General features: G+C 32.5%; 2 protein-coding genes across 12 annotated transcripts; both read right to left on the bottom strand.

Annotated features, from left to right (window-relative positions):
* Positions 1-1,980: 1,980 nt before the first annotated feature.
* Positions 1,981-6,118, bottom strand: LOC148624661 (uncharacterized). Its single transcript, XM_088571168.1, has 2 exons — positions 5,690-6,118; positions 1,981-2,514 (listed from the first exon to the last, which is right to left on the bottom strand). The coding sequence occupies exons 1-2, from the start codon at positions 5,793-5,795 to the stop codon at positions 2,081-2,083; spliced, it is 540 nt and encodes a 179-aa protein (XP_088427294.1). The 5' UTR covers positions 5,796-6,118; the 3' UTR covers positions 1,981-2,080.
* Positions 6,119-12,276: 6,158 nt separating this feature from the next.
* LOC148624660 (uncharacterized) lies at positions 12,277-21,917 on the bottom strand. 11 transcript variants are annotated; one of them, XM_088567462.1, is made up of 9 exons: positions 21,777-21,916; positions 20,274-20,466; positions 19,453-19,734; positions 18,726-18,912; positions 16,713-16,852; positions 16,272-16,313; positions 15,007-15,168; positions 14,002-14,136; positions 12,277-12,675 (listed from the first exon to the last, which is right to left on the bottom strand). In XM_088567462.1, the coding sequence occupies exons 2-9, from the start codon at positions 20,353-20,355 to the stop codon at positions 12,356-12,358; spliced, it is 1,350 nt and encodes a 449-aa protein (XP_088423588.1). In that variant the 5' UTR covers positions 20,356-20,466; positions 21,777-21,916; the 3' UTR covers positions 12,277-12,355. The 11 variants fall into 11 exon arrangements, with proteins under 11 accessions (XP_088423588.1, XP_088423589.1, XP_088423591.1 ...); XM_088567463.1 differs by having other exon boundaries at positions 20,274-20,365; positions 21,777-21,914; XM_088567465.1 differs by lacking the exon at positions 21,777-21,916 and adding an exon at positions 20,486-21,216 and having other exon boundaries at positions 20,274-20,365.
* Positions 21,918-23,702: the final 1,785 nt, after the last annotated feature.

Raw genomic sequence — 23,702 nt, 5'->3', positions numbered from 1 at the left:
AATAGCATTTGGTAGTGACTCCGAATTAAAAATTAATGTTATTAGAATTTTTCACCACGGAAATACATATAAAATTTGTTGTGTTTGGATTAGACAATTTGCCAACAAAAACAAACAAACAAACAAACATGCATTTTTGTGAAAGTTCAGTCGGAAATTAGGGAATTTATTACTTTAAATTGGCAAATTCTACCAGATTATTTCAAATTGAATCATTTCTGATGTAAAATACGGGAAAAATGGTGTGAAAAAAGGACGGATACAGCGAAGCACAACAAATGCACCTGCGTAAAATTTATGCCAACAACAGTAAATATCTACATAAATAATATATAAGTAATCTTGAGGTACACAACTAGCGTTAACGAATCTTTTACTTCTGTTTTGTTTTTATTCTATTTGTTCATTTTTATGAAATTGTTTAACAACCAATTTTATGATAAACTGTTTGTAAGAAACGAGCTTACTTCACTGACATAGGTCTTTTACTCCCTTCTTAGGCATAGGACACCAACAAGCTGCCCCCTGTCGCCCTGTCCTTTTTTATTTTTATCCCCTTCCAGTTCTTTGTCACATTGCTTTCATGTCTGCATCTAAATCCATTATCAAAGTATTGCTAGGTCTACATTTTGTTTTTTACTTAGGCAATCCATGTTAGGACCTGCGCTGTAATATTTGTTGGTGTTATTTTTAATGAGTGCCTTATCTATCTGCAATGGTTAGATTTGATCTATTACTGTATCGTCTATTTCTCAAAACTTTATAAAGTTATAACAGTAAACTACGATTTTCTGTTGATTGTATTGAAATCAAAACAGTTTGAATTCGTTCCTAGGAAACATAAATACCGGTTCAAATATTTTCACGACAACAATGTGACACCAATCCACCAAACTGACGGAAATTAGAAAAGGTTGCCAATTTTTAAAATTGGAGTACAACATTAATGAATGAGGCGATTAAAAAGGTAACATGTTGTTGTGCTAAGTGTATCCCCAATTGTACAGGACGTTGATTTCGGATAACAGAAATTGCTTACAATGTATGCCGTATTTATACAAATCCACACACCACATTTGCAATCAATCTGTGCAGTGGGAGCTGAGAATTTTTTGACGAAAATGTTGATTGGGGGACAAACGGGCAAGGTGAATCCAATATACAACCAACTCGTTAAGTGAGGGTATATGAAGAATATGTATTTCTTCAATTGCTAGATTGCTAGAATCGAAATCTCTAGGTCATTGACTGTAATAGACTTTATATCTTTATAAAACAACCGACATTATTAGTTTACCATATTGAGAACAACAAAGCTTAAATTGAACTTATCATTAAGCAAAATTTGATTGTTTGAATGCACATGAACGTAAAAATATAGGTTTTTCATACACAAAAATTTACAGAAACAAATGAAAAAAAAAATGATACTTCGCCATGATAAAAATTATTCATCATCTCCATTTTTCGTTTCGCAGTAAACAGTATAAACAGACGAATACGTGTTTTTTGATATAATTATTTGTTGGGAGTTCATATTGCCAATGCTTTCAGGATTTTTTGTGTTTCGTCTTATTTTCCTTTATCTTCATTTTTTACATGTATATAATCTATTTTATTTTGTCCGCAACTTTGAGCTTTTTATACCATCCGTGTTTCCTGTTTTCACGTTCAGGCCATGCACCTGGATTTTGGTGCATCTGAATTGTCGACGATTTGGTTTTGTTTTCTGATATTCATAAGTACACATTAATCCAATCTGATTTGTTTTGATATGTCGACCTCACATGAAATTGTGTTCTGGTGGAGACAAAAATGTACTAAATGACAAAAAAAAACTATAAATGGCATATAGTTATTTACACTGTATGACAAACAGACATTTACATGACAAGATTAACTGAAAAAATATTGTGAGCTTTGAACAAATTCAAACAGTTATTTTTGATTTACAAATTAATATCTGCATCTAAATACATTTATTTATTATGTTTTAATTGAAATAGGATTGGTATTACCTATATTTGTACAAGATTGCTGAAAAGACAACGGGTATACATAAATCAGAATGTTGATTCAGTTACCCTCTCTGCCGAAACATATTTTTTATTTTTCTAAAAATAACCCGCAGCGTCGAGACGTCAGCAAGAAGTACTAATATACCAAAAGTCATCATTAGGCCTATACCGAAGGTAGTACCCACTGAAATGGCAACAAGTCTTTTATCCTCTGCACATGTCTTTCTTCTTTTATAAGAAGAGAGTTTTTTCTTATCAAGAATAAGCTCATTTTGTATTCTCTTCTTTTCATTTAAGAGGATTTCAGCTTTTTCACCGTCTGTAAGGTTTCCATAGAAATAGTCGAACCAATGATTTGAAACAGTGATACACGGGCAAGCACATAATGGGCGATAGTAGTTTAACGTTGGTGTTGTGGAAATGTTGTTGCTAGATGGCGTTGTATTTGCTGTATTTGAAGTTGTTTCAGCATCAAAATATGGTGTTGTAACGACTGCTGTAATTATATTAAAATTTAATAATGGAAGAAGAAAAAAAGAAAAACAACAACAAAACAACAACAACAAAAACAATTGTTATCGAAAGAGTAATCAAGGGAACCAAGGTTATAGCGGTAATCAAAAGAATGTAATCCAGGGACAAAGACCAGACATGGAAAACAGACATAAACAACAAAGAACATAAAGTAACTAAAATCATACATACAAAGGAACAAAAGTAAATGAGCAACTCGGACTCCACTAAAAACTGGGAGCATGGACCAGGTGCACCGGTAGGGTAAGCGTCCTCTGCTTTTCTAGAAACAACCGCCGTCGAAGCCTCCCTCAGCTCACTTAAAGGTGTGTTTACACTTATTGAAGACGTTTTGGTGATCATTGAATGTATTTACTATTTTGTTTTTTCCTCTGTGCAGAAAATAACTATGATATATTACTCTTGTACTAATTACATTAGTATGACACTATGTAAATGACCAAACAACGGAAGGTTTAAAAGAGACCTATTGACATGGAAAGTGTGATGAAAACTTTAGCCTTAACTTCTTTTTTTCTCGTGCCTTTGATGTTTTACATATACCAGTTTTTATGCCTTTCGATACCAAAGAGTGTGGTTCATAAACAGTCTAATAAGCATTGCAATTGAAAAGCTTAAATGAAATATTTCTTAAATTATAAAATTACCTCAGTTTTTTTTTTTTTTTTTTTTTGGTGCCTTAAGTGGTTTATGAAAATGAACAGGTAAAACGAAAATTTTAGATGATAGAAGTAAACATTCTATAGCATGTTTGGGTATCTGTAAAATCATTTTGCCTCGAGAATTCTTTTTCATATACCATGAATATAGTAAAGTATACCCTATGCATAGCGGATACAATGGGAATGTTCGGCGTTGGATCCCCTTTCTGGGTGAAAATTTTGTTGATTTCATGTAAAATTAGGGCATAAATGTTAAAGTAATACACTAGAATCTATCTGGAACCAATATTTCTAAATCTCTGTGTCAGCCCCTGTTTATCTGCTTGTTCCGAAGATACAAAGATATCCAGTGGTTCGTAACAGACCAAAAGGGTTTGCTTTGCTGTTATAAATTATACCTTTTTGTAGCTCTGCAAAATCAGAATACGCTATAACAGCAACATGATTGTAGCTACCAAAGGGGGTCACTCAATCGACATAAAAAACAAATTGGTTCCTTTTCAAGGAAAGGGACAAGACTCATGTAGAATCAAAGCAATACAATTTTGAAAGATTTAGTTGCAGCCTTATATTTTTTACTGTAAATGGTTTCACTCAAACCCATGACGCTTTAATTTGGTTGTTACGAAAAAAATTCGTTTGCATTTGTTTTACGTCGAGAGTAATTGACTAAGTTATTATTCAGATTTTTTCTTGATTATTTCAAATATTATTGGTCAGTATGGAAATGTGAAAAATAAATCTACAATCTAAGGAAACGACTCATATAGCCGCCTGAAATAATGTTTCGAATACACATCAATCTTATGATATTTTCTTGTATTCAAATTGAATGAAGAAGAATGTAATTACAATGGAGGCAAGCTTTCTTTTGTTTAGTCAATAAATAAAATGCACATTGATATTCCCCTCGACAAAAAGAAAAAAACAAAACAAAACAAAAAGAAAAGAAAAGAAAATAAAAACAAACAAACAAAGCGGCATTTTAAAATGAATTCAAAATTCAAAGTTTCTTAACTTCGAGCAAAATTTGGACAAATCGAGGAAAAAAAAATGTAGCCCACCTTCGTTTTTATACTTCCGACCCAACCCCCTGCTGTTGTAGTTTCATATGTGGTGGTCCTGTCATACGCACCCCCAATTATTATGGAAAAAATGAAATCTTAATTTTTCACGAATCCTACCCGAAAAAACCTAGCTGCGTTTGGCCTTTCATTTCATTTATGGGTGCGTTCTATCGCAAAATCCTTGAGCCAACCCTTCTGTTATTTGCCACCAAAATAAAATGCAGCAAATAAATAAATAAATAAAAATCTTCAACAATGCATTATGAAATCTTACAATTAGAGATTTTAATTTTCCACAATCAAACCACGCCACATGATCAATGTAAGAATACAACATTCCTTATTCAAATGAATGGTTTCTACAGTAAACTATTTTGGTAATGTCTATGTCACTGTTAATCCATTTGAATCAATTATTGATAATCAAAGACCACCTGAAACGAAGTATAGGCTAAATTAGTTGTTCTATGGTTAATCATGGATATGAAAAACCATGATTAACCACAGTATAACCTATGCATATAGGCTTGGACAAAATCGTAACAGTTCGCATTGCACTCGCAAATTTTCCTAACAATATCGTATGCATTCGTAATTGCTCGCGTTTAATCGCAATGATTTGTGAACTATGACATGCATCGTAAACGCAAAGCATTCATTCTTATTAAATCGTAAACCAAAAATATATATATAATGTCAGTGGTCGTATATCAACAATGTATTTATTGTCAATACTTGTTTGTACCAACTTGATTATGAAGTAAGTTTTGTTCATATTAATATCCGACACATTCAATTCACGTTTAAGGAACTGAAAAAGGTCATCAGTTGACAAAAAAATTCACTTATCTATATTTTCGTATGGCCTGACATCGGACATCGCTAATTTTTTTGTAAATTTGTTACTAAATTTGTACGAAAAAAAGCATAACTTTGAAAGAATTCAATGAACAACTATTATGCAAATGCATGGATTAATACACCTATTGTATATATGAGATTTATACCTTGAGTTTTAAAGATTGCATCTTTTTTTCACGAGTTGAGCGCAGAGAAAATGATGGAAGAGTAATCAAGGGAACCAAGGTCCCTTAATTAAAAAAGTAAATTCTTTTTATGAGTGAAAGAAATTTCAAATAGGACCATTCTTAAAGACGAAATCCGCTTAAAGGCAAAACACTTCTGAAAATATCATCAATGACGGACTTCCGGTTTCCAGTATTATACATATGTCTCAACTATAATGTCTGTAAACTACAAGTGACAGACGAAGACAGGGGCCGTTTAAGACTGATTCACGGGCGTCGATCTGTCGTGGCTGGTCTTTAAGGTCCTTCCTTTCTTTCACTACAATTTGCAATTTTAGGAAGAAAGTCTGGCTATACATTGATTGTTCAATGCCACTTACCACATGGGTCACATTTTTCCCATCTTAAGTTTGGGTCGGTAGTATAACACCATAAGAAGTTGTCATAACTGGGGTCTCTACAATAATTCTCGTGTTGGCTGTTCATTTTGTATCGGCGACGATGAGGGTAATCGACATCCCAACGCTGACACGTTCTACCAGAGATTGTTATGTTTAAAATTCCTAGGTAACTCGATGCAAGACCCGCAAAACATTCTACAAGAATAAAAATCTTAAAGTTAAAAATAAACTGGAATTTAAGACGAACATTAGCTAATATAGCTCTACCTCAGTCACACACACAAAAAAAGAAAAAAAAATCATATTATATTAAATCACGTGAATATAAATTTGGGAATATTATGAAAATTGTAATTCAATAATTATAATTCGGAATTAGAAAAGTTTGTATGCTTTTCAAGAAATCGACTCAATCAGCAAAGACAACGGAAAATTGCACACCAACTGTATTTCTGTATCAAGGATTGTCTTTTTTTTTCGAAATCAGGTAAATCTATTCTATGAAATAAATCTTACTTACCACCCAAAGCATTTTCTGTACTTAGGAATATAAAAACTATGAAATAAAGAATATGCATATTCTCCGTGTTTCCAGTCTCTGTAATGACAACTTTTAAAGCTTGCTTGCCATAAACACTCAGTCCCAAACATAAATTACGGATTCTTCTCATCTTGTACAGTCATCTAAACGTGAAAAGAAATGTGATATTCCTCTGGGACATGTTCCAATTAAGTATATCATTTTATCATAGCGCTTTTTAAAGTTTTATGAATATTAAAGACAATATCACAAAGCTTCCGGAATTTAAAATACATTAAGCATTTAGACAAATAAGTTAAAAAAATCATTGAAAAAGTATAAAACCAAAATACAGATCTTATTAAACAAATGTATGTTTCAGACAAAAACATAATAATATTTATACATTTTTCATATGGAGGTACAACGTTTGTGTTATCATGTTCAATCTCCCATTTGATAAGATGCTGTGTTCTCAAATGTTGCTGTTGAATGATTTATAGAAAGAATGATACTTGACTAGCCTCATCAGAATATATATGAATGGTGTATATGTAGGAGGTCATGTCATGTAATTGTCTTGAGACAATCTTACTACCTACTGCTATGTAATCTGAATGTTTATAATCTCTAGAATTTTTTATAGGTCAGACACATCGTTATTTATACTCAAAAACTGCAAAAATATACATCAAATTACATACGCGAATACGCAAACAAAAATAAGATGTTACAATAAGACAAACTACCTAACAACCTGAGGTAGATCCCAGTGAGGTTACAGCCTTTTCTTAATAAACACCTGAGGTAGAACCCAGTCAGGATAAGTAATGAATTTAATCCTTAGGTAGAACCCAATCAGGATAAATCGGGGATTAAACTCCGGAGGTAAAACCCTGTCAGGATCAAATGGGGAAACCTAATGAAGAACCAAGTCAGGTGCAATGAAGTATGACCTAAGATATGGGATTAAGTTGCCCAGGGTAGAACCAAGTCAGCCAAAAGCTTGAATCACGTGAATGAATCACGTGATCTTGCACTCCACTACTTGCAGTTGATGTAGCTGCTCATTTTCGGAAGGAATGACCACTAAATGTACTGTCATCATATCCAAATCGTTTTAATAGGTTTCCTAATATACTAATGAAATTATTCCTACTTAGCGGAAACTTACATGTATTATTTTCGACAATGGTACCAGATTTTCTTCTTAATTCAATGTACTGCGCATTGTATCAACTGGATAAAAAGTAAAAGTTTTTATATATTGTTATTGCGAAACCTTTATTAAAAGTGTCATCTTTAGAAGAACGCAACTTTCTCTGCTCAATTTCTAGGGAGATATCATTAATCTTTATCATATCTTATGTTTTTTTGGAAAATCTACCTGTATGAATCCACATTGCAAAAGACAAAAAAAAGTCAATTTAAAAGCGCATTCTAGAATTAAATCTTATAATAACGGAAAAACTCCAGAAGACAATAATTGACATGATTCAAACAAAATTTCTGAAGTTATAGATAATCTTTCTCTTACTCCCTTTCTGGGATTTTTAATGCCTCTCATAGCACTAGTCTTAAATTCTCGTCTAATGGGTCAATTCTTTTATATCGTAAATAAAAATGACGAATTCCAGCTAAATACATGTTTATAGCATCATGTTTTAGATGCGAGGTATTCTGACTATAAGTAATGAAATATAACAAATGATCTTCGTCAATTGCAGGAATGCTATCATTATAACAGGTTATATTATTTAAAGCTAAAAGTCTCTGAAAACACTTAAATGCTGACGAATACGTATTCAATGTACTCTTACTGATGGAAGCATTCCGTAACTCATCCAATTGACTAACTAGTTCATCATAAAATCTGACGACGGAAGACAAGGGTCTTCATTTGCCCGAGGAGCCAATCTCCTGAATTGTGTGTCCTGGTAACTAGAAATATAATCAGCTGTAGTATTAACCACACCTGGTATATGTCTCGCATGAATCACATAACTGTACATACCTGAGTGATACGTGAATTTTCCCATTAGTTTCATAATACTTGATACCTTTAAACGACCTTTACTTATTATTTTAGGTGTTGCTAAGGTAAACAAAACTCGTTTTCTACACCATTTGTTTCCCTATAAAATATAAGCCATTACAACAGGATAATTATTTTTAAAAATGACATAGACGTTTGCTCATTCAGTATATCATTTGGAAATTCGCCTTGAAACCACTGATTGTTTTACAAACCACCAAATGAGGCATTTGTAGCATTAGTATATAATTGTATGTCTGAATGTAATACACGTAATATTCAAAAATTATTTGTTGCGATCCAACATTCAATGGTAGATAAAGTATCAAAAAAATTAGGGCTTGATCTACAACCCAAAACCAGTTTTGCGAAGAAAACAAATTGTTGTCCCATAAAATGCCTTGGAATGGCCACAATTTATATCATCAGGCATAATTTTAATAATCTGCTGACACATATTGCAAGGAAAATTCCTTTATCAAAAATATCACTGAGACTTATGTTTCGGAATTCTCATGAGGTGCGGATAAATCTTCAATCAATCTTTTTTCTTACTATACTTGCCATCGACGATTCCAATAAAATTAATTTTATAATTTTGAAATGGAAAAACATCAAAAGGACCTGTCAAAAAACCTTTCTTCAATTCTTCTTGCACTAGGAAAGTGGTAGTTTCCTTTTGCAATACTACTGATCTAATTTTTTTACAGATAAAAGGTTTGTCAGGTTAATGTTTTACACCTGTGTCAAAGCCATGGCGGAAGTCATTTAACAAATACTCTTTCATACGAACATCATTGAAATATTTCAACTCCAAAGCCAGTATGCCTACATTAGCAGAGGTGTTGATTTACATTGATGACATTTGTAAATGGGGGTACTTTGTAAGTGCTCATTTATTTTTTTCTGAATCAATGGCCACATCTTTTGTGGGGCCGCTCCCTCGTTTTTTTTGTCGCCAATTTTGTATTATTTCCTTTGCAAACTACACATACAAGGATATTTCTACAAAGGGAGTGTACAACCTTTTACACCATTAAAAATTATCGTGATGCGATGGCGTGTCACCTATCATATTTCCAGTTATTGCACGTGCATTTTCATTATCGATGAGAAGTTTCACTACAGCCATGCGTCGTGCATTTAAAGGATGGTCAATTTTTCTTTTGATGTATTCGTTTTTTAGTTTAACCAAAGTCCAGTTCTAAGTATTAGGATATTAGGATAATAATATGGTTCTTCTGTTCGACGACGGGTAGGACCCATCGTCTTGTGTTCATATCTCACACGAATAAGAATAAGAATACAATGTAAATAGTTATAACGTACCTTATGACGAAAATAATACCCAAAATATTATTACAACAATAAACTATGAATTATAATACGAAGCAATAAGAAAAGCATATATTGTAGGATATAGAAACCAGCTTTCCTACCTGAATAGATTATAAAACTATTTTAATAGATTGGACTCACTAAATTTCTTTCTGACTAATTAGTACAGGAAACTGAAAACCACAAGCATCAGCAGATTGGTGCTAATTTAAAAAATCCCAAACTCTTTGTATTGCAATTAACCGTAGCAACTTAGTATTCAATATAAGTTACAAAATTTGGCATTGAAATAGAATGTGAAATTAATATATCCGACTTCATACATGAAGTGAGCATGTGCGGATAGTTATTTATGTTACAATGGCGAGTTTTATTATTTAGCACTTATTTTATTTTCACTCAACGCCGACACATGTAATAATAAAAATTTGACGTTCTACTCAGTGGTATGAGTATTGGGAACAGTTAGCAGCCATAAAACATGGTTTAACGGTCAATATATTTCCACCAGAAATGCAAGAACCAAGTCATGTTGATCATTACAGATGTTTTCAACTTTCAGGGTTTTCACTGCCATTTGTTACAGTGCTTCTTCTTTTACTGTGGTCTTGTGCAATCAGTTCAGTAAATAAATTTTGTTATTAATTTTTTTAACGAAATTTAAGTAAAAACACATAAAGATAATTTCTTATAGCGAGAATTGATGCTGATGCTACAGTGGTTGTTGCAATCTAAAATGATTGACTGCAGTTTGGCAGTCAGTTTCTTTTTGCACATAGAGGGCATTCCAGTAAAAATTTAAAAAAAATATGGTAAGAATTCGGTTGTGATATAAATATATTGCGCCTGTCTTTGTAAGGACCAAGCAAGTGGTAAAAACAACAAAATTTGAAGTCCGTATGAAAATTGGCAAGTAGAGATACACCTAAAGCACCTGTCTGTGTACGAATGAAGAAAGTGGTGATACACTATAAGAACCTGTGCATGTAAAATATTTTGAAAGTAGTGATACACCTGAAGTACATGTCCGTGTAAGAATCCAGAAAGTTGTAATACACCTTGAGTACCTGTCCGTGTAAGAATTTGGTAATTCATGATATACAGTAAAAACATGTTCATGTCTGAATTGGGCAAGTGATGGGATGATAAACCTAAAGTACAAATCCATATAACAATTGCCAAGTGATGATAATCCTAATGTACACGTCCATGTAAGAATTGGCAAGTAGTGATACAACTAAAGCACTTGTCCGTGTACGCATCGATAAAGTGGTGATACACCGAAGGAATGGCACCTGTCTGTGTAAGAATTTGGCTAGTGATGATACACATATAAAAGAATTTACAGTTACATTGCATTCAAATAATTTTTTACTGTTTTATCTAGGAAATAAAAGTGAAAGTTAAAACGTTTCTTCACCTTCCTGGATCGGTAGTAATGTCTTCATGGGATACTTCTAAGGTGCAAATTACCAATAGAAAGTTATGAAACATGTGTTATATATGTCATTAGAAACTCTCCTATTCTTACACAAATCTAATACAAAAATCGTAAAACAGGGAGAAGAGGGTAACGTTGTCATTTGTTCTTTTGATTATCTGATAGTATCTGATCTAAGAATAAATGGTGCTATATCATATCATACTTTTTGTTGGACATATAAAATATAAAATTTACTCTAAGAAATAATAAGTGATTATATTTCATCAAAAACGCATCTACCTAGTATCTGAATAATATGGTCTTCAACACCGAGACCAAAATGAAGTTCAGTGATACTAGTAGTATCAGCCAGTTTTTAAAAAGGTTTGGAAGTCTTGACTTCATTACTTGCCAATTTAAGGATATTAACTGACAAAAAAGTCTTTATCTTTCTAAAACTACTTTGCCAGGGTGCCTGGTTGCTGCCAGACCAGCGTGCAAATTTATTTCATTATACAGGAAAGTAACGTATTTACTTAAGTAAGCCTCTACGATGGTAATATATTTCAATATTAAAAAATAACTCTATATCTTTTATAAATATTAAATATTACAACTGAATCAGTACAAATAATATTTTTACGTAAAAACTTGGGCAGGTAAATTGATTTTTAAAAAAAATATATATATAGGCTGCCTCGCTTACTTCCTGATTTAGACAACTAACATCTACTATGAAATTATGCAATTTGTCATGTGATCTCTTTGAAAGGAACATTTTTTTAACTTAAAAAGCTAATTTTCCACAATGAGGAGTAAGAAACAAAGATAGGTACATGTCTCTTTCGATAATTCCTTTAATTAAAGTCATAAGTGGAATTTCTTTAATCTTTACAAACTCTTTGGAAACAAAGAAAAGGGAAAATGACAATTATTTTGTCCCTTTAGATAATGAGAGGTTTGTAAGCCGTCGAGCAAACGGTATCAGATTCAGCCTTTCAAGCAGTATTTAAAGAAAACCCATATAATTGATCAGTCTGAAAATGTCATTTTAAGTAGAATGGATTGGTGTTGGGTCTAAATGGAGCAATTAAGTATGTATATTGAAACTAGATTGTCAGGAAGTAATAGTAAATTTTGGGTATCTGTAAACATAAAAATGTGTTAATGCGTCTCAATTTATCAGGTCAACAAATGATCAAAACAAATGATGAAGTAAACGTAACTCAGAAAAATTGAGTAAAAGTATATACCAGAAAGCGGAAAGTCATTTATTTGTATTTGCTGCTGATGATTATAAAACGATTTTTCAAACTGTGCGATAAAGTTTTATGCAGATACTTCATTCGTTGCTCCGTACATTTTGTGTTTCTGTGTTAGCCTGCATATCGGAATTCTCCATTTTATGATTTCGACGTTAAACTTCTCATCATAAATAATTTGTTTCAGCCCAAGTTTCTTCAGTTTCGAATCTGTTTTGGAGTGAAGTGTTCGTTCTTTATGAAGAAGTAACGTAATAAAATAAGGTCTGATGTTTTCTTTTACTACCGAAATTTGGTGATCTAAAGTCTCCGATATATGGAACGATGGGTATATAACAAGTGCACTGGCGCAGTTCATAATTAAGGCTTTTATTTCTTTAGTACAATCTGAAACAGAAATATAAATGAAATTATGTTATCATGGTTATTATTATTTTTTTTTCTTGCTCCCGTTTGTTAGAATTAGGGGTGTGTTGCTATATTATCATACTTATCTACACCCCCCCCCCAATTATTCCAAAATTGGGAAATGAGGGTAACAACAAAATTACCGAACACTGTAAACAAATACGATGCATAATCAAGTCAAGTCCAAAATAAATCTGGCATAATGGATATTACACCACCGGAGCACCTGGTACCGCAATGGCCCAGCTATAGATTCTGTATTTTGTGTTTTCATTGTGTAAGATGTAATGTGATTCCCATTTTGCTGAACCGGTATATTTCAGTGGTCAAATCAGAACACGTTTGCAGTTCTATTTTTCCTTTTTTAAATAATGATCTCCGCTGCGGAAATATTTCCGGACACATTTAACGGCAAAAATTTGTCTGAATTGAAGCCAACAAGTTATGGCTCTAAATGCATTATTTTTGTTTCGTAAGTTAAAATTTACCTCAAATTGGTCAAAGTTTAAACGTGAACGCAAATTAAATCTATCTGACATGATGTTTTGCCTTGTTTAGTAAGAATAAAGGGAATGTGAAAAAGAGGAATATACCTTCTGTAGAGTTGTTTGTATGTAATCAAACAAGGGTTGGTTTCAATTTTATTTTATCAGTTATGATGTAAAATAAACCATCATTATAGGACTAAACACTGTTTTCCAAGAATTTAACAATCAGTAAAACCAGACCATTCATTCGATTTTACTTATATTCACAAAATGTCCGAAGTTTGTTCGTGAATGGACCAAATTAAAATATATCGATGATTTCTTTGTAAGCAAAAAAGTATCTAATCCCTCTAATGCCACTTAGAAAAATGTGATAATTTATTGTTTGTGTTTCTTCTCGAAGACCCTAATTCATTGCCAAACGGCGCATTTCAAAACGAAAACTTGACATTGTTGGCAATTTCAATATTGTAGGTAAAAAGGCGTTATTTATACAAAATGGTTAAGTTTATATACATTTAGCCAATTTTATGTATATATGCAAGTTTGCTTTTTTGATATTTGTTTTTCTTTGATTCGCTATTTCAAAGCCTGTCTGATGAACACGTCTACATGAACACAATAGATACTTAGCTCCAAGCAGCGTCAGACGTTGTTTTCATCTCTTTAAGGATAAGGTTCGAACGTAAGACGCTGTATGCTTGAGAAGGAACATATCCCCATCGATGGAAGTCCAAGTATAAGTAGCTTAAACTGGTTTCCAGATTATTCATGGTTATTTTAGAACACTTAAAATGTGAAATTAATAAATATTTACCATAACCAGGATCGAAGTCTTCCATAGATTTTACCCTGAACCCATATCCCAAAAGTTCAGATCTAAAGGTGTTTGCTGCATCTATATCGTCATCATCGTGAAGAATAAAAACATCAATCTCATAATTTCTTTCAACTGAAATTAATGAAATTTGTAATTAATTTGGAATAAATTGATTACAAAATATGCAAAATAATTGACTTGTATACTATAATCTCGCATTTCATTTTATAAACTATATTTAAGACATTCAAACTCTAACGGATTGCATTTTACTACCCTCAAACTTCTGTAGTTATAACCGATATATGCCCTCTTTTGAAAAGCTGATAAACAGTAAGAGTACTACACTTTTAGCAAAGCAATAACTAGAACATATAAATATCGAGCCACATATGCTATACGCGTGTTCATCAAAATATTCCATAAAATATTACAAGTTATCAAGGTATTTGTGCACTGTTTCGAATAATATAGAATTAGAAACTTCAATCCTAAAATAACTTTTGAATAATTTAAAAAGTATGCAAAATATTAGTAAAGAACCAGTTAGAATAGGGAAGGCATGACATAGTGTTTTTGCTTGTAACAGCAATTATTTTATTTCAACGTTTTGTTTTATCGAAATCAACCAGGTTCTGCGATATACCAATGAATACACGTCATCTATTTTGAAGCCATACCCAAATATAAACACCGATCGAGATTTAGAATAGTTAAAATAGCAAAGTTATTCGCACAGAAACTTGGTCGGATGTCCAATAACATGAATTAAGTATGTACATTTCCCATTGACGATTGGAAAATTTATTCAACCCCTCCTCCATGAACGTCACTGACGCCAAATTATTAATGATGATTGAGCTTTTAATTCGGAGGGTGGTTAAAGACTTGATATTTCTCAACTTTTGTAAAATTTTAGATTATTATATTCTTATTTTCAGTCTCGATTGAAAACAAGTAGGAATGTTTTAGCTTATTGTGCACGATACAGAATGTACTTACTCCATAATACAAGTCTGCCAAAAAGTGAACATCGTGTCTTTATGCCAAACCTGACACTTGGGCTTTTCTTGTATATAAAAACAACGACGACAAGTAAAAATACTATGGTTGAAGGTAGTATGATCAAACTCATTGGTAAATATGTTACCTTAATCACAAGATCTACAAAATAATTATGTGGTGGTAAATTACTTTAATGAATTCAATTAAAATCAATTTTAAGTAAATCTCGGCCTAAGGTTCTGCTTAAGTCAATATCTAGAAATTTAGAACATTCCTTATCAAATTTTCCTAAATTGATTATGCATTTGCAGCTCTGATGCTATGGTAAATGCATGATAGAAATATGTAATGCAACTCACACGTCCCATGTTTGAGAATATAATATGTATTACAACTTCTATAATTCAAAAACAACAAAAGTGTACACATCATATTATGAAACAATTTTTCAGATTTCCAAGCCTTTAATATCCTTTTCTTAATTATTTTTTATGCAGTGGTTTGCTTGAACAAATTGTCATTTTATCAAAAAGGATTGAGATATTTCATTCAATTGTCCATCTGTATCGCCCCGTGCTGGTCCGGGTGTCAAAAAAAATAGGCCCGCATCAGCGCTAAGCTTCTGAAAGGCGACTAAATAGTGCTCAGAAGACTAGCCGGGGGCTAGGGCGTTCTACCCACAGAGCAACTGGGTTGTGTGCCCCAGGTGGTGGAATGGGGTACCCCTCGCGTGTGACATGCTGGGGTTATCAGGCTATAATACATTAAACCTGACCACAAACCTTAGTGGTGCACCGTGTTGGGAAAGATGCCACGTTTCTCTCACGTTAAAAAAAACCTGCTGTAGTATTCGATAGTGGAAGTCTTTGCGCTCCGCCATAGGAGGCTAAATTGCCCGATCCTATCCATCCTTCCCTATTTCTAGTGGCAATCGAAATTTGTCGACCCTATTATTCTTGTGTCCCATCCCATTTTTCATTTCGTCATCATTTCATGTTCATTTTATCATCCATTAAGCCCCAACAATCAATTAATCAGTCCAGCTGTATCAACATCAATAATCATAAAATTCCGATGTTTTCATCATGGTTATTTGTTACAAATCAGTGGAAGCTTGCATCTCAAAAGATATTTAAGTTTAAAAATATTTGAATTTCTATAAAAAGTAATCTTCCTGCAAAAGCTGTTGATTTAAAAAAAAATCATGCTTACTTTTTTGTTGTTTACAAAAGATATGTGTATTTATATGCCGTCTTACTTACAAGAATGGATCATACTTCTGTGTAGAGTACTGGATAAAGAGGCTTTAAAGAAAGTTTCAGGAATATATTCAATTATTTATAATTTGTGTTTACGACTTAAAATGATAACAAATTATGGCAAAAAAGTAATGTCCTACTTTTTGACTTAAGCAGAACCTTAAGTAGATATTACTACTATATACAAAGTCAAACAAGAAAGTGACAGATCAATTTTTATTTTTCGTCAACTGAACAACTGCAAAAAGGAGAGAAAAGTATTATCTTAAATCCTAATAAGATATTTATTGTAAATGACCATACTATATTCATTCAAAATGAAACATGATGTTTATGTTCTAGTAGTCCTAAGTCACATGTAAGTTATAATCTGAAAGTTTAAATTGTGGAGTACATGTGAGGTCAATACGACGTGTAGTTTAAGGTTATAATCAAGCCACCTACCATCATTTTCTAATGAAACGTTAAAACTATTTATCACCGTGCCGTCTAACTTTGATATACTACAAACAAACGGATGATTGAAGTCGTCATCTTTTATCTCCTCAATTACCAGTTTAGATTCCATGTAAGTAACATTTTTACTGGAAAAAAATATATGCAATTTATTTTGAAAGAGTAATCAAGGAAACCAAGGTTATAGCGGTAATCAAAAGAATGTAATCCAGGGACAAAGACCAGACATGGAAAACAGACATACACAACAAAGAACATAAACTAAATAAAATCATACATACAAAGTTACAAAAGCAAATGAGCAACTCGGACTCCACTAAAAACTGGGTGCATGGACCAGGTGCATCGGCAGGGTAAGCGTCCTCTCCTTTTCTAGAAACATCCGCCGAGTTGCTCATAAAAAAGTCGTCCGTGGTAGACGAAAGAGGAAAGGAAAACTATGGCACTTTAAACAAATCGGTTTTCATGGTGCAGATGGATACACCGTAACGATCCAAGAGTTCATGGTGACGACAATAAAACATCTGTAGTGATGACGTCAATCTTGTGATGACTTTAAACCCTGTTTCAGAAGCCTATTTGTTAGAAGTCTAGCGCGATACAAAAAGTCTGCGTAGTTTCGGCAAGCTCTGGCATAACATGACTTGTGATATGAACACTCCATACGGAAGGGATGTTGCCACAGATGAAAGGAAAAATGACAATTCTGAATGAAAAGTCATCCCGTTTGTCGTAAAGTTTGGTCAATAGTTTTCCTTTACCATCGATTTCTAAGTGTAGGCCAATATAAGAGGCTGACTTCACAGTGTCTGTAAGAATTTGTTTTCATTACAATTATATCTACTGTTGCTATATTATTCAAAAATATACTCGTTATTTCATAAAGAAAAAATAGTCCTCCTTATATATCAAGGATAATGCACTTCAAAAGAAAACAATTATCATATTATCATTGATAGTATGAATACACTTGATAATATAAAATACTTTTTAACAATGTGCATCGATTTTCAGTCATGATTTGTAAATTATCTGTCTAAGAAAATAGAGGAAATCTTTTACAACAGATGTGATACTAAGTTTCTTCTCAGTGAAATTTAAAAAACGCAGCTTTTCAAATTAATTTACCAAGCAAATTTGATAGAATCGCAAGAAACAATAAGAAACAGATCTCATGCATGTTATGTAATTCCCTGTTTAATGTTACTTAAGTAGCAGTCTTTTTTAAGTTTTTCTGTAAAATGTGTTACTCCTCAAAAAAAGGCTACACATTTTTAATTTTGTTATTAAGTTGCTTTATAGGTCTATATGATGAAATGTATATTTTTTCATTCCAATCTGTCTGCTCTTAGGAGATAATCCACATGGAAAATCCAAGTTTCTATTGTATTTTAGTGTCATTTACAGAGTTATCTCCCTTAATTTTGAATTCTACAGTACATACTATATAAATTTTATCTTCTATGAACAGGGCTATATGAAAAAAACAGATGTTACTTTCAGTTTACTATAACATTTTAAACAAAATATCAAAAATAAAAATATGTAGGCTTTCCAACCATGAATCACATTTTGCATGATTTTTATGTGGAGTGCTACTTAAGGTCTCACCAACCACTACTAACTTTTTCATTACTTTCAATATTAAAAAAGTAATATTCAAAGTTTAATTGTGAATTCCTAGGACTAATGACTTCTTGAAATTGCATACCATTACGAAGCTTGCGAAATAAGGCTGTCAAAGTATTATACTAATGATACGATGATCGTAGAATTATTTCAGAATGAATAATATTAAAAACAACATGTTACCTTTTCTGCTAACTGACAGGATTGAGGCAAATTACTTACTCATGTAAACAATAGTCGTACATATTTTGTAGTAAAGTACAAATATAGGATGGACTCAAATAATATAATAATTTTCTCTTGAAAGCCACCGTGTCTTCACGAATGAATAATCATTTTAACATTTTGTATATAAACGTTTTATACATGTACCTGAAACATGTCCACCGTGTGTTACTGACATTAGTTGTTATTATCTCCCCTTTATGAAGCCAAGTTATAGAACCAATACTTTGATCGTCACAGAAATCAATTCCACAGTCTACTTCCACCGGTTTCCCTACCACTGGAACAATATCAGGAGGTGTGTGTGGTAAAGGATTACCTCCTCTTTCACAAGCTAAAAAGAGATTCAAATACTTATCTTGAATTTTATTATCATGTAACTTTTTATACTACGCTCATTTGTCATATTGTTTGGTTGTCATAAAAAAACAAAGTTTCACTTGCTGCTATTTAATTCAAACAATTTCTATAGGCAAAGCACTGGCGGACCCAAGGGAGGGGGTTCCGGCGATAGGTACCCTCTTATGCACGAAAATTTTATTTCATGTATTTAAGGGGTTCAGTAGAGAGGATAAATAATTGACTACAATCAGATTTTCCAAAAGCATTTTTAGGAAGCAATCAAAAAGTGGCAAATAATATACTAGAACCCCGTTCTAAAATCTATGATTCCGAACCTGCACTCCATTTAGTATCGCACTGAAAACTTTGTCCAACATATACCAGAAATCCAATTCCCGATATCATTTAAAATTATAACATACTATGGCATAAACATGTTTAAATAAAAATGATCTTTTTTAATTTGTACAATACATCAAAACCATGGTTATAAATAGGATTATCTGGTCTCATTAAGCGTGTTAAGACTTACTGTATATTGATATAACAAAACAGTGTTTGTTGCCATTCCTTCTACATTCGTAATACCCTCTACTTTCAGAGAAAACTTCTGTAATCTCAAATTTTTCATTTCTTGTCCTACATCTTTTAGTGGGACAGAAATGACATTCACAAAATGAGAAGGGAAAGGACGTCCAGTTTGTGTCCATCGCATTTCTGAAATGCCAACTGACAGAACTATCACCCGGAATTGGACAGTTAAATTCTACAGAATCCCCAACCAAGACGTATTTTATTTCACAAGATCTTTTTGCTGAAATGAGATGTAAGTATAACAAGTCATTGACTATCAAAATGCATAGCTGGAGCTGACTTTTGTCACAATTGTAATCTAAACAACTATTTATGAACAGTATTCGTCGCCATTTCAAGTCTTTGAAATTTTTCTACGGTACTTCATATCTCTACAATAAATTTGTATGAGAAAACAATTTTTAAGGTCTATCTGAAGGCTTGTATTTATTTTCAGAAAAAAAATGATACATGTAAGCATGAATGGATCATTAATGCTATCACAAAAGCAACATCATGTGTTTGCAGTGTGCTTACATATTTCATCACCATAGACATATTAAAGGAGACGGAATAGATCTGATCTTAGCTTTTATCAAAATTATTATTAAATATTTATAATGTTTTATTATCTTTACTATTGAAGTAGTTTAACTAACACAAAGAGAAAAGACTATTTGATTCTTGACCATGGTTGGAAGACAACTTATGTAACGTCTAATATAAAAATTCAAAATATAACTATATAAAAACAGAATGCACGTAACATGATCTACTTACGTTCGATCTTGCATTTACTGGAACCAACGGCTGTGAAGGCACTGAAGAGAATGGTTACTTTAATTATCTGCCATTTCTCCATTTAAATTGTCCTATAAATGGTGAAGTGTCAACATGTACATCTAAGTACTCCAATGCCAAGCAAATTTAACAGTTTATTTTATTCCGATAATTTTTGTCTAGATGTTGCAATCTAAATACAAAATACAAACCTTAATTAATAATGAGTATAGATTATACCCTGGACTGGTCATCATTCTAGCCTCTTGGTTGTAAATTCTATTAAAAATGACGATCCTTTGTATTGATATATATGTCGAACGCTAATTATTCCAAAGTTATTGCCAATCTGGATTATCTGGTAACATTTAAAAATATTTAACCAGGCACCTTGGTTCGGGAACTTTCATTATACAAAGTCTGTTGTCAATTTTTATGGCTCAAATTACCATTTAAACGTTTGGATTTGACGTACTTGAATCATTCCACTGTTGACGCTTCGGTATTTTTTGCCAATATTACATATTATTACAGTACATGTAATTATTTTTTAAAAAAATCATGGAAACTCCATTTTATCATTTCTTTCCACGGACTGGATATTTATGTCGCATCGTTTTACCCCGAGAGATGTCCAGCCCGTGGTAAGCAATGATTAAATGGAGTTTCCGTGATTTATTTCGATTCTAATATGACTAGTTTCTTCATATATCTGAAAAGACGCAGTCTGTTTGTTGCACGAAATGTTGATCATGTGTTCATCACTTTTTTAACATAGCTGTGGTCTAAAGAGGTTTGAAGCACGTCGTATTAGAATTGAGTTTGATATCAAACTCCAATCACTTATAGATTTCCTTTCAACCAAAATGTCTGGATTTCGAAATGAGTGTGTTACATTTAGATCTCAAAACTAAAATTACCACCAGTTTGACAACTAACAATTTAAAACATATAATATTATTGTGCGTTTTTTAATAAACCCTTGTGTAATGTGTTAATTTCTTGTATGTGGTTTCAGCAGTTCAAACGTATCCTGTAAATTGACAACGGTTATAAATGAATTATTTCCTGAACAAATTTACTTGAAGTTTGATATGTAGGTTGGTATACTTCTTAACAAATCTTCTTGACACAGACAATACACAGTCACATATACTTTTTTGATATACACATTTTAAACACACATATATTTTTGTTTATAAAACCAAACATTTCAAATCGTATTACATGTACAAACTGTCCCAATGAGCCGTTCCATGAAACATATTTCTATTATCCGGGCACTAACATAAAACGGACAATCCTGCTGTAAATATTACTGTTAGAAATAAGTACAATTTTTGAAAATGAACCACTTAATGCATTTCCTTGTAAACCTAAAAAGATATTTGTAATTGTTGAAATACTTATTTTGACTTCTTAACATAGTAATAAAACACCAGATGAACAAATAGATTTGATCAATATAGATTATTACCACACATTAAATAAAAAAAAACTTACATTTATGTTAATATTTATCAATAAAACGAAGCACCACAATCTCAGTCAATCCTGTAACTACACACGAAAACCGGAATTATCCTACTTTCACGTTGTACAAATTCATTTCTATATATAGAAAACATTTTAAGAGATGTGAACCACTTATTTCACACTTGTTATTATAAACTTTATACGCGCCACAAAACAAAGTAATTGTCACAATTTACGTGTAAAAATATGTTGAAATTTAAAAATATTAGATTTTTTTTCAAAATTCTCTGTAATCAGTAGCAAATCATTCAAATCTGCAAATCAAAAGATAAGTTGTGAGAAAATATGCATTACATTTACTCGTGCTAATTATACAATGCTACATAACGTATTTACCTGATTATTTATTGCTTTTCAATATTTAAACCTAATTCGTACATCATTTTGAAATTGTTTTCTTTCTCAAGGAGTAGCCCGCGCTATCAAAGACTCCCTTGGATCTGAATATGCTTTTATTTGAGAATAAAAAGAATAATCTGTACATCTATCTATAACCTTATGACGTAATCTGACATGCTTGTGTTCATTTCGTCTTTGTTTTAATTTGGACTAGATGCCCACGAAATCGTGGTCGATTGAGCAAAGTGTGGACACAGTACTAATTTGACGGATCCAAACAAAATTATATTGCCTTGAGTCCGGAGGAATTTTGGGATGACTGTCATTCCCTGTTTGTTATCGATGATCCAATCTTTTGTTTTGGTTTTGGTTTGTTTTGTTTTGTTTTTCTTGGGAGGGGTGGTTAGAGGATGAGGTTGGTAACGAATGTCCTTTTAATTTTCTGCACCACCCAACAAAAAGGGTGGAAAATAAAATCGTAAATTTTAAATAATTTAATATTAATCTCTAAACAATGGGTAGGGGGTTTACACATGAAAAGGGGGAAGGGATCCGGACTTTGACCTTGTCTTTGGGTGCACGTGTTTAACACCCTGGATTTAAGTTGCAGGTATTTTATTACGCATAAAAGGGGAAGGTTTACCCACGGACTTCGGGTGCAGGTGTTTTTAAACATAAAATGTGGGAAGGTTTACTTCGACACATTTTAAATGTGTGAAAACATTTTTTCCTGTTTGTTAGTGATTGATTGATGATCCAGTGTTGTTGTTTTTTTTTTTTTTTTTTTTTTTGTAAGGGGGGCTGGGTTGAACACTCTTTAATTTTCTATAAGTTCTGCTCCACCAGTTAAAAGGTGTATAATAAATTACTCAAAACAACGGGTAGGGGGTTTACCAGTCATGCCATTTTACACATACAAAGTGGGAGGGGCGCAGATAGAAGGGGGTGGTTTATTTCGACACGTTCTACGCCTTTCCATGTCTGGACAGGTTTGCATCTCATAAAAATGGTGGATGTCGTTTAATTAAGCAAAATAATGAACATACAATACTCGTGTAACACATGTACAGATGATCCGGGAAGTACGTCGAAAGCGTATTATAACACACGGGCCAATGACGATCTTTGGATATTTTCCAAAAAATTCGCGTTTTCCGTAGAAAAAATATTGGTTCATAGACGAATTTAGGAAGTACACAACGTTACATTTATACCTCATATCACAAATATATTCGATCTTGTGTTGTTTCAGAGCAGTTGCCGCTTAAAGAAATCGGTCTCTTCCTTAAGTAGTATAGATGACAAGCACAGAGTCCAAAGAGGGACATTTTCATTCTGGCCTAGTTTTAGACAATCTATGATTAAAGGGAGTTAGAAAAAAGTGCACCATAAAACCCTTTATTTTGACGCAACGTTACCAAGACGTTTAATCTGTAAATCAATAGTAGAATAATATTATTTTTGACATCTCCGAAACGTCAGTCGAAAATTGTATGTAAGAGGTTGTATCAAGTGCAAGTGCCTGCTATGTATTGGTTTCACTGTAATTTGCCA

This window comes from Perna viridis, chromosome 2 (genome assembly GCF_037379345.1).
Source record: "Perna viridis isolate PV_CMFRI_1.1 ecotype Kerala chromosome 2, ASM3737934v1, whole genome shotgun sequence".
Taxonomy (NCBI): Eukaryota; Metazoa; Mollusca; class Bivalvia; order Mytilida; family Mytilidae; genus Perna; species Perna viridis.
The sequence above is the reverse complement of the archived record's forward strand: the minus strand, read 5'-3'. Positions and strand labels throughout refer to the sequence as shown.

Coding starts and splice junctions, on each gene's coding strand:
- LOC148624661 (XM_088571168.1), bottom strand. CDS start 5,795: ATGAACAGCCAACACGAGAATTATTGTAGAGACCCCAGTTATGACAAC. Junction 2,515..5,689: donor GGAAAAATGTGACCCATGTG/GTAAGTGGCATT, acceptor ATATAATTACAG/CAGTCGTTACAACACCATAT.
- LOC148624660 (XM_088567462.1), bottom strand. CDS start 20,355: ATGGAGAAATGGCAGATAATTAAAGTAACCATTCTCTTCAGTGCCTTC. Junction 18,913..19,452: donor TTTTGTTATATCAATATACA/GTAAGTCTTAAC, acceptor ATCTCTTTTTAG/CTTGTGAAAGAGGAGGTAAT. Junction 14,137..15,006: donor TGGCAGACTTGTATTATGGA/GTAAGTACATTC, acceptor CATTAATTTCAG/TTGAAAGAAATTATGAGATT.